This window comes from Gavia stellata, chromosome 25, assembly GCF_030936135.1.
Source record: "Gavia stellata isolate bGavSte3 chromosome 25, bGavSte3.hap2, whole genome shotgun sequence".
Classification (NCBI taxonomy): domain Eukaryota; kingdom Metazoa; phylum Chordata; class Aves; order Gaviiformes; family Gaviidae; genus Gavia; species Gavia stellata.
Genome location: NC_082618.1, coordinates 486,584 through 503,514, shown reverse-complemented (window position 1 = coordinate 503,514; position 16,931 = coordinate 486,584). Strand labels below are relative to the sequence as shown.

The window sequence follows — 16,931 nt, the reverse complement described above, 5'->3', positions numbered from 1 at the left end:
AAGTCAGACCCAGAGCTGGGCTGCAAACGCTGATGCCTTTTTGCCCTCGATCAGTAGAGGCTGAGGGCTGAAGGCAGCAGCCTTTCCTAGGGGCCGTCCCTGTCCCCTAGATGCTTGGGGCAGCTCTGAGCAGAAGTAGGCTGTGGGGGTGTCTACGCAGTACCCCTTCCCCTACACTTCCCTTCCTTGGCCCATATGACTGGGTGGGAAGAAACAGGCTCAGGAAGGCTCTGCTGACCTCCTGCTTTTCCCCACTGCCTGTGGGGTGGGCACTGCCCTGGCAGCCTGGGCCAGGTTGGGTGCTGTCTGGGCAAGCATCTTAAAGGCACTCGTGGCCAGCTCATCAAGCAGTGGCTACAGCTGTTGGGACCACATCTGGCAGGGGAGGTTTGACTGGTTTAACGCACTATCGCAGGGTGTTTCGGCAAACCCTCAGGACCGGGTTGGAGTCTCCTCCCTTTTCCCCTCTTCTTTCAATCCTTCTTTTCATACAGTGCCTTGGGAGGCGTCAACAGGTCCTCGCCCATCACCCACTGGCCGGTGATGGTTGCGGTTGCGCCAGTCCTGTTGGGCTGGTCTGTACTCCTCCCTGTCACTAGCGGGGGGTCTTTGGCTGCAGTACACTCTGTCTTCTAGAAGGTGATGCTTCCGTTGGCAGCAGGTCCCACTGGAGCAGTGAAGGCAGGGGAGGAGCGAGGGGGTAGATGCCTGTCCCCATCTGCACAGGAGGCTCAATCCCTTCCTCTGCCTCCTCTCCCTCGCTCCGTAATTCAGCTCCACTTGCCACCTCTGCATGCCTCGGCTGGGCTCGCTGCTCTGAGGCTGCTCATGGCCCATCACCACTCCCCCAAGGACCAGCAGCACAAGGAGACCTCACAATGGGCTCCCTGCTTCAGGGACCTCTTTTACGGCTGTCAAGTGAGGGTGGCAGGAGGCACCGAAGGGTAACAGCATGCAGGGCCACCCCAGTGCTCACCGGGGTCACACGCAGTGACAGATTGGGATGTCAGCCACGGCTTGGCACCTTGGCTTTGGTACAGACACTTGGTGCCCTGGTGGGTGTGGGGAGCCAGCCCCACTCCTGCGTGCCGTGGGGGCAGCTGGCTGAAAGGGCTGGGAAGGCCCTTGTCGTCTTTTTGAAATTTGGCTGCCAGAAATGTGTCAAAGGAAAATGCTACAGCCCCAGGTTATCTATCAAGGGGCTTTGGGAAGCTCTTGTGAAAAGAATGGTGCTTCATTCAAAGGAAACTGCTGAGGACAGTCTTGGGTCAGGTCTAAGTTATTCATTGCTGTCCAAGAGCATGACAAATACTACTACAAAGTGGACTTGGCAAGAATCCCTTTTTTTGAGAATACACGTGTAATTTTGGAGCTGGTAACTTTATGAGGGGCTGGTGTAGGGCAGGTGAAGATGTGTCCCTTGGTGAGAAACGTCCTCCTTGCTGTACTGAAAGGAGAGCCATTTAGTCTTGGAGTAACCCAGAGCAGGGCACAGCGAGGTGCTGGCACGGTGGCAGGGTGTGCTGGTGCTGGGACCTTCACCACCACCTGCCGGTATCCTGGGGGACAGCAGGGGTGGCAATGCCACATGGGGATGAAGGACATGGGGATGAAGGCAACATGGGGCCAAGTAGCCGGCACCAGCCTTGTGGCAGCAGAGCCCGTGTGGGTCCCCAGCAGTGCCGTGGAGCATCCCAGGGCCGGCGCAGGGACTCGCTCCTGCGGCTCAGCAGCTGCTGGTATCAAACAATCGATAAACGCCTCACCGCAGTCCTAGGTCGGTGTCACTGAGCTATAAGCCAGCATTGCCAGGCTATGCCACTGCCCTCCTTAGCACTGCCCTCCCATTCCTGTGCCACTTGCAAGGCTGGCTCCAGACTGGACCGCTCAACAGCCGTCAAGCGTTTATTCCACTTAACCCACAGCCACCTTGTTAACTGAGTCTGCAACCAGCTCTGTGATGAGGTCTGCTCCCCAGCTCACCCAGAGCTGTGAAGTCAGAGCTAAACCCTCCAGCGGACCCCTCGGCCTCCTGAAGTGTCAGCGCTGGACCTCTTGGGAGGGCTGTGGGACCTGCCCCACACTGGCATTGGGGCAGCAGCATCTCTGCACGCTTGGCTGCCCCATGGGATGAGTTCACTGCCGGAGGGCTGGCACCAAGCCGGACAATTGCATTGCCGTGGCGGGGTCAGGGCTGGGGACAAGGCCCCTTTGCTGCCCTGGTGTGCATGGGAACCAGGGTGCAGTGTCAGAAAGCATGGCTCCCTCTCAGGTGATGCACCATGCTAGGGTCAGCAGACCCTAAAGGGTGTCTAATGGAGATCTCCAGCATGACCCAGGTCACTGAATGTCCCCACAGGGTTTGGCTTCAAATCCCGTAAGTAATAACAATCTCAAGAAAAATCCTTATCAGGAGCATTCGTCAGTTTGGTGGAATTTTGTGTGAACATCAGGTGCTGTTTGCTGAGGTTTGTTTGGGACCTCTTATCACAGAGGCACAACAGCTGGTTTGTGAGCAGAGGCGCTTATGGATGGAGGTCAAACAAACCATAAATTTCCAGCCCTGATGACAACCGGCAGGCGAGTGTTGTAGTTTGGGTCAGCCAGCCCCACCTCGCCTGCTGAGCCCTATATAAGGCAGGGCTGGCCACCCTGCTGCGTGGGCAAACCCGCTGCTTCCCGCTCCGCAGGGTCCCCGCAGAGACGGCATGGGTGAGTGTGGGATGGGGTGGGAGGGGACGGCACCGCTGCGTGTGCCTGGGCATCCCTGCCTCCTCTGCCTGCCTCTGGGCTTCTGCTGCCAGCACTGTGGCTCTGCTTTTCCCACTGACCGTTTCTGGCCTCGGGACAGTGGGACGACCCCATTCCCGCTGTACCCCCCAGGTCTCTGTGACCCTCCTGCTCCTCACTCTCTCTCCTCCATTCCTGACCACAGGCAAAACTGTCCTGCTCTGGGTGGTGTTGTAAAGACAACATTTATTTAACTTATATTTGTGCCATGGCCCAAAGCACCCAAAAAAAAAAAAAAAAAATTGGAATGGAAGCTAATTAATGCATTAATCACCCATCATCCTCATAAGTCCTTCAGGGTACTGAAGCCGGGTGGGCAAGCTGTAGACACAAATCTGTGGAGCTGGCCATGAACAAACTGTTGGGGAATGTCCTGATCTGGTATGGTCCAAAGGAGTCAGATTGCTCAGGTTTCCAGACGCTGGCAGAAACCATCCTTTAAAACATAGAATGTCCTGGCCCAGATGTCAGCTGGGATGGACTGACCCTCGGCATGTCCCTCGTGACACATAGCGGGGGTCTGATGCCGGATCAATGCTGCTGGCTCCCTGCAGGATGCTCTCCTCCCGGCGTTTTCATGCAGTGGGCAGCTTCCAGTCTCTGCACGATGCCCCGGTGGGAGGGGGCAGTTCTGGGACAGTGAAGTGAAGCCCCTGACTCTCAGGGTACCATCAGCGTTGTGGCCACAACAGCTCCTTTCTTTCCAAGATCTCAGGTCCCTGCGCCTTGTCTGTCACTGCTGTAGTAGCTCCTGACTCTCTTCAGGTCACAGCAGTACCTATAAATCAGCATGCCATCCTGCCTTGCTAGATGTTTTTCTCAAGACATGCAGACTGATGCTGGCTTAACATCTTGATTCTGGGGCCCAGAGCCCATTGCTTTAGCCCAGACCACAGCCAAAGAGGATGACGCTGCTCTTGGAAGCTGCAGATTTAGGCCTGTAGGTTGTAGTCAAAGAAATTGTTTCTCTCTGGGGACGTATGCCTTTGCAGAATGCTTATTTTTGGAAATTGTTCTTTATATTTTATTTGCTCAATAAAGCAAAAGTATAATTAATGTTGTGGATTTGTCTACACTGTAAGGTTGTTTTAACTTCTGCTGAATTTAGTTAGCCAATTCTCTTCCAGAGGGTTTGCATTTCCAGATTCACCGTGTGTCTTCTTTCTCCAGCTGCTCGTCACTCCCATCTTCTGTTCTTCACCTCCGTGCTGGCCCTGCTAGCCCCTCTTCTTGCTCTGCACATTGAAAACCTGGAAAGATTGAAAGCAAATTTAGATGAAATCACTAATCTCCATTCAGATGAGCCCCATCCTGGTATGTATTTTCTCTCTTACACCCCTAAACTCTGTTCATCCAAACATCAGGAGCCCTCTCCTCTCTGCACAGGGAGGGAGATGTGGAAAATAATCTTGGGGAAGGGCACTCACACTCAGAAATAAAAGGAGCCTGATCAAATCTTACTCCAATTTCAGATCTTAACCAAAGATCATACAATTTGGTCATTCAACCTTCTTTGTTATTGACAAGACCATATGTGGCAGCTTTTTCTAGAGAGCTGTAGATATTCAAAGGAATAACTTTTGCTATCTATAAGCCTTCTGTAACCCTGAAACTTCAGAGAAATTTTGTGTGAGTGACCAACCAAAATGCTTTCTGAAGCAGGCACATGGCTAAATGATACAAAAAACTCGTCACCCCCCTGATAGAGGTCACACCCCTGCAAGCTCTCGGGGAATGCTATGTTACAAAGATGGGTGCTGTGATTTGTCTTTAAAGAGAGCATTGCTATCTTACACGCTTTGAGCTCCTTTTCTCTCTGAAGGTTTCTGAAGCTCTTTATGAATTGAATGAACACATGAATCCCTTCAGCCACCACTGAAAAGCAATGTAGGTTTACAGCAACATCACTCAACAGTTTAATCTTGGTCTGAAACCACACACCGCCTGTTTCCGTCTTGATCCTTCTTCTCCAGCAGTATCTCCTTGTCCTCATTACTACTACTCAGATACGCAGTCCATTCCATGCAACTCTGTAAAGCCATAACGTTGAGTGTACCAAATAGCAGCCTCTCAATGACTGCAGTGTTACCCTTCCTAATATTGGCCCCTCACGACAAGAAGGACGTTGAGGTGCTGGAGCGTGTCCAGAGAAGGGCGACGGAGCTGGTGAGGGGTCTGGAGCACAAGTCTGATGAGGAGCGGCTGAGGGAGCTGGGGTTGTTCAGTCTGGAGAAGAGGAGGCTGAAGGGAGACCTCATCGCTCCCTACAGCTACCTGAAAGGGGGTTGTGGGGAGGTGGGTGTTGGTCTCTTCTCCCAAGTGACAAGTGATAGGACAAGAGGAAACGGCCTCAAGTTGCGCCAGGGGAGGTTCAGGCTGGATATTAGGAAAAATGTCTTTACTGAGAGAGCGGTGAAGCACTGGAATAAGCTTCCCAGAGAGGTGGTGGAGTCACCATCACTGAAGGGGTTCAAGGAACATGTGGACGTGGCACTGCGGGACATGGTTTCGTGGGCATGGTGGTGTTGGGTTGATGGTTGGACTTGATGATCTTACAGGTCTCTTCCAACCTTAATGATTCTGTGAATATCTTATCCCTTCAAAGAGTTTACAACCAAAACCTGCCACACAGGAAGAAAAATGAGCCTAGTGGCATTGTTGAAGTGCCCTACCAAAAAAACAGTGCTGGAGTTACCTGTGGAGGCTGGAGTTACCTCTGTGCTGTGGCACAGAGATGCTCATCTCACTCTTTCTCTTTTTCCCAATGCAGATGGAGATGGAGCGAACATGCAGCAGAGCCGAGCCAGTAACCCTCAGCAGATAGAGCACCGCAGTAAGCACCACCCTGCAGGGAACAGGGAGAGGTGTAGGCCAAGGGTCCAACAGCAGTGGGTGGGCAACGAGCCTGGGGATAATCCGGCTCAGCACCTGGGGACAAGACTCGATGTGCTCCTCCACCGCATGTGCCAAGGCCACTCAGACATCACTCGTTACTAGCGATAGCTTCACACTGAACCATGCCTTACAAGATCCCAAAGGACTTTGCAAACATTACTTACATGCCACAAGTCCTTTCCTCTGCTGTGAAGCTCAGCACAGGGCAAGCGGAGGTTGTGCCTCCCAAGCAATGCTTGCTGGGGTTTCACAGCTGGCCACGGGGTCCAATGCCAAGGAATGAGGTTTTCTCCTTCCGGTCCCCAGGGATGCAGTGGATGCTAGGGCTGCAGGAACAGCTCACTTGCTCATTTAAGTTTCTGCATAACTATGCAATAAGAGCCCTCACCAAGCCAAGCTTGGAACCCTGTATCGTTATGACGGAGAAGAAACAGCTGAACATTGGGCAAGGCTGAGGAAACAAGAGCCTGAGGCAGAAGGAGAAGCAAATTCTATGCTTATACCTTCAAAATACATGCATAGCCTCTTAATCACTGTATTTCCCTTACAGAGGTTTTCTGCTTTTACACTTACAGTAAGAAACACAGCTGTAGACTTTTTACTACCCTGACAAAATCCCACATATGCCCCTTTTCTAGAAATCCCACTCACAGGGCCAGACAAGCAGACTGAGGTGTTGCCATAGCTGTTGGTCCTCCATGTTCTCTCCTGCCCCAGGTTGGCCCAAGGACTGCAGTGAGGTCTCTGCTGGCAGCCCCAGCGGCATCTACGTCATCCAGCCCACAGGACTGCACCCCATCGTGGTGTACTGCGAAATGAACGTGACGGACGGGGGCTGGACAGTCATCCAGAGGAACCGGCAGAGCACGGAGATCACCTGGGCCGAGTCCTGGAGCACCTACAAGTACGGCTTTGGGAACGTGCACACCGAGTACTGGCTGGGCACCGAGTACATCCATCAGATCTCCAAGCAGAAGGTCTACCAGGTCAGGTTTGTCATCTGGGATGCCGCAAACAACATCACGTTTGCAGACTACAACCTCTTCAGCCTGGAAGATGAGTCCCACGGCTACCGGCTGAGGCTGGGAACGTACTCGGGGTTGGCAGGGGACGCCATGACCTTAAACAGTGCTTCCAGTGTGCACGACAACATGAAGTTCTCTGCCAAAGATCTGGATCAGGACACGTACAGCGGGAACTGCGCCTCCAGCTATGGGGGCGGGTGGTGGTACTCGGCGTGTTATTCTGTACGGCTGAACGTCAAGGGGGGCCTAACGTGGGGCAGCCTGTGCAACGGGAACTGCCAAGCTTCTGCCATCCTCATCAAACCAGCTTCCTACTGCTAGTTGCATTTTAGTTTCCTTTCTGTCCAACCTGAGGCTAATTCTGGTTCTGCAAAGAGATGGAAAAAGGCAAAACATGTCATGCCCAAACCTAGTGTCCTAGGGGGTCTTTGCTGAGGTTGGTCGTATCCTAACTACTGAGGAAAATAAGGCATCTTCCACTTCTTCTCCCTCCTGTAGGTTCCCTCTACTCTTCAACTGTGCCATTATCCTTCTTATTCAGAGTCAGATCATTTTAAGTATGTTGATAATCAGAACAGTCTCTTGCAAGATCTGGAGTTTCCAGATCTGTAGTGTGCTTCAGATAAAATGTGAAATGGCCAAACACCAGTGGATCTATATGGCTGTATAAGTTGATTTATATCCTTAACATCAGGCAAACTACCTAATTTTCACTTCCTGAAGATCTTACTCAAGATATTAATGTGCACAGTCAAATTCCCACTCTGTACCTTCTACATTTCAGGCTTAATAGTTGTTAAATATTAAAATAAATCTGTATTCAAAAAACTGTTTCAGTTGTAAAAGTCTATGTCAAATCTTTGAGGTGCTCACAGAGGTTAATGTGTTAGAAGGTTTCCACCACTGAAGGTCAGCTTTCCTGTAGGACAGACATTGGGGACCGCAGGACAAAAGCAATGCAGAAATGAAACTGGAAATACTGCATGCAGACTTCTGCCTTTGCACACAGTCGTTTTGTGTAAGCATAGGAAATGTCAAAACATTTTCACTTTTCTCAGCAACAGTGAGTTTTAGGTTTTGTTGTCCATGCAACTCACATCCCTAAGCACTGTGGGGAGTCCATCTCCTGAGCCAGGACCACGACCACTTCCCAGAGATGACAGCACGGAGGGAAGGCACCATCCTGCCTTTGCTATTTTGAAACTGAAAAGAGATTTCAAAGTACCGTAAAATTTCCATGTGGAAAGACCTCCCGTCTCCTGCAGTCCATCCCTCTGGCATCTGCAGAACTGCTTCTCACGGACGGGGGATTTTGCTGCTGTATCAGCCAGTGTCGTGGTTTGCAGGTGGGGTCTGCTGCACTCCTATTGCTTACCACAGGCTGAATTCCACAGTCACCACCTGCAGAGAGAAGAAGCAGGATGAGTCCATTGGTGCCCTAATTTTCCCATGGCAGGAGGATGTGACCTGGAAGACCTCAAGCCCAAGGTGAGCAAGGGAAGCAGCCTGCCCTCAAAAACGTCTGCGTGACCTGTGCTTGGTCTTTCCAACAGCACACCCAAAACACTGCCTGGGCTTTCCAAGAGCTGAACCACACAAAAGGCTGCAGGCTTAACACGGTCAGGCTTGACAAAGAAAGGCTGCAGGCTTAGCGCAGTTCATGTATGACTAACACGTCCCAGGAAAGGTGATATAAGTGAGGTATTTTATGTTTCTAGGGATTTTAAGACTGTGCATGAGAGGTCTCGTTTGTGAAGGAGAGACTCGAATCTGAGCAAAGTGAGGGAGTGCAGGAAGGGCTCAGAAGAGCTCTGGCACGAGGTATCAGCAGGTAAGTGAACAGACCAACATTTGCATGGATTTATGTTAGGACTCAACATTACAGCTCAGAAAATACAGAAGTCTTCAAGCAGGATCTTATCATCTCTGCCAGGGTCAAGCCTATGGACACACCAATTCCATCATTGACCATCAGCCAACCAATGCAAAACAATGTTTCCCACAAAAATCACGGCTTTACATTTTTCTTGAAAGGATCAATATGTTCCCTTCTTTGAGGGAAGAAGCACGGCAGCAAATGCCATCTACTTCAGCTTCCAGCCTCTGTGGTATTAATGTGCTAAAAATGCCTACAACGGCATGTGAATTTTAGAGTGCCTTTGGCTTGGTGAGATGGGAGCTGCCTTCCTCATAAATGGAGAAAGATAGGCTAGTAAATAAAAACCGGTGAAAACAAGTCTTTTATTATCTTGTTATGCTTGTGTGGGATTTTTCTATGCTACGTTTTTACTGGGCTCGTGTGTCTGCCTTTTACAGTGATAATTCTCTCCCTGCCTCCCTTCTCTCCCTGTTCAGGCCCCCTTTGCAGTGAGTCATGAAGCGCATGACGGGCAAGAGGAGGCAGCTGCCAGCTCAGAGTGAAGACTATACTCAGTGTAGGAGATAATAACTTCAATAAAATGTTCTCAGCTGTCAAACTCAGGAATTTCTTGTTGCATTTAGAAATCTGGTTTTGGCTAACTCTCTTGCCTTAAGATAGATTTGGAGACGTGTGATTAAAGTGACCCTCTGCTAATCCCCTCCCCTCCAGGACCCGATGGGTGTTATCCGCCGTGCACCGCTGATACGGTGGAAGGCAGCAAAGATGCAGCAGCACCCACCTGCGCTATGTTCCCATCAGCATGTTCCCTTTCCACAGCGGGAAGGAGGATACCATTGGGTATCTCATCCTCACGGTGAGTCTCCTTAGCTAGATGCAGAAAAGTCTCTTTTGTACCATGTCCTCTTGTTATCCCTGAACAGTGGGACTTTTGCTTTTTCTTCAAACCCTAGGGCTGCTGTGTGTCCTAAGGTCTCTTCTGCTCGCTCCGGAGAGGCTCAGACAGCTTGTCCAGTAGTGACAGAGACGCAGAGTGGCAAGCCAGCCCTCTCCAGCAGGGTCCTCTTTCTGGGCAAGCAAGCTAGCACCCATCATCACCATGAACCACACTTAAAATGCAAAGGCAAAGTGAAAAGAAATGATGCGAGACATGTAGAGTATCATTGCTTACATTTCTCCGGGTCCCCAGAGGGTGCTCTTGCCCCAGGGTTTGCCAGGCAGCTTCCAGCATGAAGGAAGTCCTGCAGGCAAGGAGAGCCCAGAAATATTGCCTAAGGAGTCCAGCTGCAGGCTGCAATTTTCTCTTCCATGTTCGTGGCTCTGTCCTGCTGCAAGGAGTGCTGAGAGCCCATCAACACAGTCTCTACACATGGGAGTGTGTGAGCAAGGCCATCTGAGGAAGAAAGCACCAAAAATCTCATTGCATGGATAGACAGCAGAAAATTTCTTTCCAGGCAGAGGGAATACCTTCAGCTCTTTCTTAAATAGGGTTTCCCAACCTTTTCCAAAGGATTGAATTATTTGGGATGCCACCGTCTCTTTTGAAGAAGAAACTGATATTCTACCTCCCCGCAAAAGCTTTTGCTACTTTCCGTTAGCTGTTACCGTGTGATCTGACGCGCTTCCACTCCGCACTTGGCACCTCCTCTCCCTGCAAGCGCACCCTTGGCACTGGTTTCTCCCAAGGCCACATCAGGTGATGTCTGTGCGAAGACCGGCTCTTGGCACCTGGCCGAGCAGAGGGAGGCACGGCACCGTGTGATGCAGGCGCTTCGTGCCGTGCATTTGCCTGCATCTGCCATAGAGCTCTTGCACACAGGGGCTCCATCCCTGGGGTCTCCTCGTCGTGGGCTTGCGGGAATACCCAGCCTCCTGCCACGGCTGAAGGGGCTTCTTTGTGCCTGTCTGCCTGCTGGGGAACAGAGCTGTGTTTCCAGTTCCTAAGTTTGCCTATCGTGGGTTGTCTCTCTCCTTCATTTCACAGCAACCTGGTCAAATCCTGCCCAGATCGATAAATTCAGCTCCATGTGCACCCACACGCTCAGGGCAAGCAAAGGCCGGCCCCATGTACAGGCAGAGGAAGCAGAGAAGCGATGCACTGTAGGCATGATACGGCAGCACCACCACAATTGGGACTGTCACAGCTGTGACAAGTGGCAGTCCTCCCCAACTGGCCTCGCTTGCAGGGGAGAGAGTGCTTCCAGCAGCAGATAAAGACAGAAACAAGGCCAGATCCCCATGGGAGTCATGCATCGTCACATTTTAAAAGCGAAAGCCACCAGTGACTCTGACAAAGCTGTTCTTCTTTGCCTGCTAGTTCTCATTAAGGCCATATTTCACTTTCACTGCTCATAATTATGAGCTCTATGTTTTGAGCAGGAATGATGTGCTTTATCTGGACCCTATCGCCACGCGTTTCCCAAGCAGCCCCCGGAGCCCTTTCTGGTGATGTGCGCAGGTCATGTGAGGTGACCTTCTCAGTACGTGGTACTTGGCCACAGCAAAGGAGAGCTTGCCTTGGCACCTGGACCAGTCAGTGACTTTGGAGTGTGTCATAAGATTAAAGCCTTAAATCTGACCCCTGTAACACAGCATTGAGCAAACAGGCTGCAGCCTAGGTGGCAACACTGCACCGGTACCTCCTGCTTCCACCTCCTCCAACCTTTACTGATTGAGCTCTGGGACGATAATGGCTTCTGGGATGGTTGTTGACATTTTTTGGATTACAGAAAATCCTAAGAAACAGGAAACGACAGGCACGTCGTATCTGGTTCTGAGCCATTTGGGTGTGCGTGGTTTCTGCTGCAGCGATTTGGAGATCCAGCCTTCCCAAACGAATGTTTTCGCAGCAAGACTGCAGATGACCATACCACTGTGACACTGGAACTTGCCGTCACTTAGGGGTCCTCAGCCTCCGAGGTGGGGCTGCATCTCAGCAACGCTTTTGTCAGGATTTGCCTCCTGGCACCGCCTGTGGCCTCACGCAGCAGCACTGAGGAGGGCTTGGGTGTTCCCAGAAATTAAGGGATGGCCATGCCAGCTCCCAGTGAAGAGCCTTAGCTCCAGAGGGAAGTGGGTACAGTGAGCCCATGACAACAGATTTCAGTCTCTTCCTCCATTCTTCAACTGCCTTGATGAATAAGAGCCAGTGACCCCACGGGAAACCTGGCAAGACCACCAGCATGGCACCATCTCCTTCACCCACCCTGCAAAGCAAGAACCACTGCAGGCACTGCTACTTAGACTGCACCCATGTTTCATGTGCCAGCATCCTGCAGCCCAACCCTTTAGCTTTAATCCAGTCCTCTCTGTTGGTCACCACTTGGTGTCTGGGATGGAGCCTACCTACGGGAATTTCGTTCGCTTCCTGATGGAAAATGTAGGTCACAGAATCGTCTTCTAGGAAATGTGGTGAGCTTGCACAAGCAGGGATAACCGGGTTCAGGAATACAGATCCTAGGCTGTCTTCTGCTGCTACTGTATTAGGAGGGGAGAGGGAGGAGCGGGTTGCTGGCGGGGGGAGGCAGCACCGCAGCAGTCAAAGCAGGAGATGAGGAGTGCCTGGCTGCTTGGCCCAGGTGTCCACCTCTCTTCAGTGAGGCAGCCAAGGGTGGGAGAAGCTCTGAAGGACCACAGCCTCCACAGCACCCTTATTTGTTCATGTCCTGGGTGAGAGAGCAGGCAGTTTGCGTATCTTCTACAGGGAAAAAGGGAATGATAGAAAGATATAATTTGCTTTTTTTGCAGATCTTTTATGCATCTGCAGCCAAAGAAGGAAAGTGCAAAGACTTCCTCTGCAGATTCTTGCATGGGCCTGTGGAACAGATCTCCATGGTCAGCACAGATGGTTATGACAAGCTGGAGATGCCTCTCACCCTGAGGGTTTGGAAGGTCTCACCCTGTGCTCACTAACTCCCGTCCGTGCTACAGGAGGCTGAGGGTGAGCTTGTACATGCGTCCTGAGTTCCCACGAGTGAGCTTTTCTTTGTACACGCAGAGTAGTTGGACCATGAATTTTAATAGTTCCAGTCCTCCATCAGTTTGTCTAACTCCTTGTTGAGTCCACGTAGACTTCTGGTTTCACAACATCCTGAGATGAACTTGCCGGTGCCCCTAGCTCGTGTGGTGAAAAGTGCTGAATAACCATTCTCTAACCACTCTGTTCCCACTGCGTCTGTGTCTACATCCCTAGCACTTACACCTCATTCATTTCTTTTCTCACATGGGCAGTCCTGATCTATTCAGCCTTTTCTTGCAGGGATGCCATTCCTACCACTGATCACCCAGTTTCCTCATCTCTGTGACCTTTTCCAGTTCTTCTACATCTTTTCTGAGACACAAAACTGCACACAGCTGTGAGCACCCTCTGGTTTATACAATGACAAGTGATGTTTTCTGCTAAAAGCCCATTCCTTTCCTTGCCATTTCTAAAGCCTTTTTACTTTTTAATTGCCCCTGAACCTTCAGCTGACATTTTCAGAGAATTGCCTACAATTACCCTCAGATCAGCTTCTTGAACAGTAATAGCTAATTTAGAGTCCACAACTGCATACAGTCAGAGATGTACTTTGCTTTATCCTTGTCAACATTGAATTTCATTTGCCATTTTATCACCCACTCACTGCAGCCTGAAATCCTTCTGCAGCTTTCTCCAGCCACCTTTAGATACGACTGTTCTGCACTATCTTCTCCACCAGAAAATGGTGTCACCGTGCTATTTACTGCCTTTTCTCCATCACTTATGAATATGCTGAAAAATCCTGCCCTGGTACAGATACTTGTAGCATCCAATAGGCAATCTCTCTGCATTGTGAAAATTTACCAATTAGTGTTATCTTTGCTTCCCAGCTTTGCAAGCTATTGATCTGTTATAGCTCAGCGTCTTTGAAAATTCTATGATAGATCTTTTTAAAAGCTTTTTTGGCTTACATTATATTGATCGGATCACTGTTGTCCACATACACAGCCTCTTCTTCCAGCAAATGTAACAGATTTCTGAGCCATGACTTTCCTCTAAAAGGCTATATTGACTCTTCCTCACGTTATTGTATTTGCCCAAGAGTTCCCTTGAATTCCATGTTTATAACAATTTCTACCACTTCGCTAGGTGGAGAAATGAGACCTCTAACTCTGGAGGGCCCTGGATGAGTGACTGAGCCTTTCAAAATCGGACGCTATCTGTGGCACCTCCGTTCCCTTGGTAGGCAAGCAGCAGGTCGCAGCCTGCTGTCAGCAGATCAGCAATGTCCTGGCGGAGTTTGGCGAGGGCTCCCAGGCGATGGTCTCTGGTCCTGGAGGTCTGGAGCTATTCATCTGATGGATGAGGTCTGCGACTTCTTTGCGCTGACTCCTCAATTTTAATCCCTGCCACCAACCCCACAAGGGTTTGGAGGTGGAAACCCTCCGCACTGTTGCTCCTGTGGCGCAGCAGCCTTGGCACGGCAGGTTCCCCACCGCCAGCACCCCGGTGAATTCATGCAGTGCTCCTCCCTCTGCCCTCCCTGTCCTCAGCATCCCTGGTGTATCTTCTACAGAGCCTACAGATGCTCTGGCAGACTTTCCACTTCTGACAGCCGTGAACAAGGTTTTAATATTTGGTTTTGTCTTTCTCAAATCGCTCGGTAAAATTATTTTTGGCCTGCCTTTCCACTTGCTGAAATTCATAAGGTTTTCTATTTTTCTTGTTCTTTGAAGGTGATTTCCACTTTCTGAAAGGCATTCAATAGTCTCCTCTCCTCTGTTTGGTGTCCCTGCTGGCTCTTTTGACCCTCTCAGCATCTGGCTGGGGTTAAGTTGGTTACATTTATTCCAAACCTTCACCACAGGGTCTGTAAATCCCTCCCTACATTTTACCCTTTTGTTTGCTCCTTTTAACCTCTTTTTAACAAGCTCTCAGTGGATGTTTCCCACTGTTTCTACCCATAGATTTTCTCTGCTCTCCCTGAACATGACATATTCAGGCCACCAACTTTGGTGGTCGGTTGATAATAAAGCTTTCACAATATATTTCCTCTCTCTACCTTATTCCTGGTAGCAATGCTAGCAGTTTCAGTCCTAGTCCTTGTTTTTAAGATTTTGAATTTTTAGGACTTCAAAGGATCTCCATCTTGAGGGACTAGAAGACCCTTCAGGTTTGAGTCCAACCCATCCCCATCCATCACTGTTGTGACTGCACATCCCAGCATCCTGGCTCTGTCTGGGTCAAATGGGGATTTCCGTGCTTGAGTAGATCCCATCAACGCCCAGTTTCTTCAGCTACTGATAAATCCGACCTCTCTGTCCCAACACCATTCTCCTCCCAGACACAAAGGCTGTTTCTCTCTGCCTTTGTGCATGGTGTTGGGTCATTTTGGAGAATTTCTCTGGGGACTCTGATCTCTAACTTCCCATGTGACGGTGCATGTTTTGGGACACCTTTGGGACATCCATCTCGCATTGCACTCAGGACCACAACTCCCTTGCTGCATTCTCTCCGAGACTGTGTTGTATCCATATGGTTGTACTTGGCATCACACGTTTTAGGATCCAAGGAGCCAGTTACAATATCCGTCAGCACTGCAGCCTGCCTGTTCCTGTGTGGGACTCCTGCTCTAGTTCACTGCCTGCTGGGGAAGGTTCCTCTGCGGGATCTGTCACCCCTTTCCCCAGGCTGGGTGCTCTTCGCCCATGAGATTTCCCTCCTCTGCAGCACAAGAGCTGCTAGACCGGGGATGATGGAGTGATGATGTCCCTAAAAGCCTCACTGATGTATTTCTCTGCTTCTCTCAGACATACGCTGTCCCAGAGGACCGAAGTCTGCCTGTGGCCAGTGAACAGATGGCAAACGATCCTGGGCAAAAACCTGGAAAGTTCCTTTTGCGCAGCATGGCCCTGCACAGAGGAGCGCTCCCAGAAAGCCTGCGTATCGCTGATATCTTTGTTTCTCTTGTGGCGTGCCTAATTCTTAGTTTCCCAGGACACCCAGATGCCCATTATTGCTTTAAAATGTCTTCAGACAGTACTTTTAAAATTACTTCTCTCTTCAGCATCTTGACAGGGAGCTTGGGACAGGCTGACATGGTTGTAATGAATCACAGAGGGGGAAAAGAGAGCTACGGAGCAATGCAAATCTGGCTGAAAGATGAAGAAATGGTTCCTAAGTGAGGTTTGCAACAATCGGCGTGAAAACTATCCAAAACAGCTATTTGTGCATATTCTTCTTCCAGCTCTGAAAAATACCCTGGCTGGCTGCTCACTCCACCGGAGCACCAGCAGGACCCACCTGTGTGGTACGGAGGGTGCTCTGCTCCACCTGCAAGCTGGACTGCAGTTCAGATGCCTGCGGCCATCTGTGTTAGCTTTATGCCACCGTTCATCCCATGTTTTCATCAGGCGTGCCTAAAAGCTGTGCCTGGGTGCTCTCCAGGTGTGTGTGTTTGTGCCAGGTTGTGGAGCTGGGAAAGAGGTTGCCAGAAACTAGAGAGAAAATGAGTGATTTAAGCCTGAAATTATATCCGCTTTGTCCCCCTGTGGCTCTGGTCAGCGAGGAGATGCTTGTGACACAGGTCTGGCTGGCATGGCACATGCTAAGCCCCGGCAAGAACTCTCAGTATTTATCAAAGATCAGCTGGCATGAAGCAGGGGAGGGGGCTGGTGCAGCGAGCCCTGCCTGCCTGCATCTCTCAGGACACCTCAGAGGCAACAGCAATGCATCGTAAGGACTGCATGACTACAAGGCGTGTAAATCCCACCGCACCTGAGCTCATCGTTGTCCTCTCTTGCATTCGGCGTTTGCATCCCCTCTCCTGCTGGGTCACACCTCAAAGCAGGCTTTTGCCTGGGCTGTTTCTCAGCTTGGCACACGGCTCAGTGCCTCGGCGTGCTTTGTGCTGAGCTGGGTGCCCGTTGCTATAATTTTACCTGTTTGTGTCCCTTAATCTGTATTTGTTCCCTTGGAAGTGCAGGGAGATACATTAGGGCAGAGGCACTAGGTAAATACTGCCCGCTTCTCTCCCCGCCGGTGCGCGGGGAGCAGCGATTAACCCGGGTAAACAGAGCCGACTGCCAGCGAACCCGTGGCTGCCGGTGAGGGGGGGACAGGGGACCCACAGCTGCTCCTCCCCAGGTTTGCAGGGGAAATAAAAGCCAGGGTCATCAGGCGCGTTGCAAGAGGACGGCAGCGCAGAGCTGAGCTCCCGTGGCCAGTGGCCGGTGGCTGGTGGTCAGTGGCAGGGTGCTGTGGCCTGGCTGATGGTGCGCTGTGGGCGGGATCAGCTGCCACGACTATAAATAGGGCTGACAGCGAGCCGCCCCGGCAAACCGAAAGCTGAACCTCGGAGCGTGGAGGAGACGGCGTGGTCCGG

General features: G+C 50.9%; 1 protein-coding gene across 1 annotated transcript; it reads left to right on the top strand.

Annotated features, from left to right (window-relative positions):
• Nucleotides 1-2,708: 2,708 nt before the first annotated feature.
• On the top strand, nt 2,709-7,031 carry LOC132319205 (fibrinogen-like protein 1-like protein). The gene is made up of 4 exons (XM_059829486.1): nt 2,709-2,712; nt 3,961-4,104; nt 5,561-5,623; nt 6,403-7,031. The coding sequence occupies exons 1-4, from the start codon at nt 2,709-2,711 to the stop codon at nt 7,029-7,031; spliced, it is 840 nt and encodes a 279-aa protein (XP_059685469.1).
• The last annotated feature ends 9,900 nt before the right edge of the window (nt 7,032-16,931 follow it).

Bases quoted from the DNA above. Each gene is read 5' to 3' on its own strand.
- LOC132319205 (XM_059829486.1), top strand. The intron at 4,105-5,560 runs GTATGTATTTTC...TTCCCAATGCAG, and splicing joins TTCAGATGAGCCCCATCCTG to ATGGAGATGGAGCGAACATG. The intron at 5,624-6,402 runs GTAAGCACCACC...CTCCTGCCCCAG, and splicing joins TCAGCAGATAGAGCACCGCA to GTTGGCCCAAGGACTGCAGT.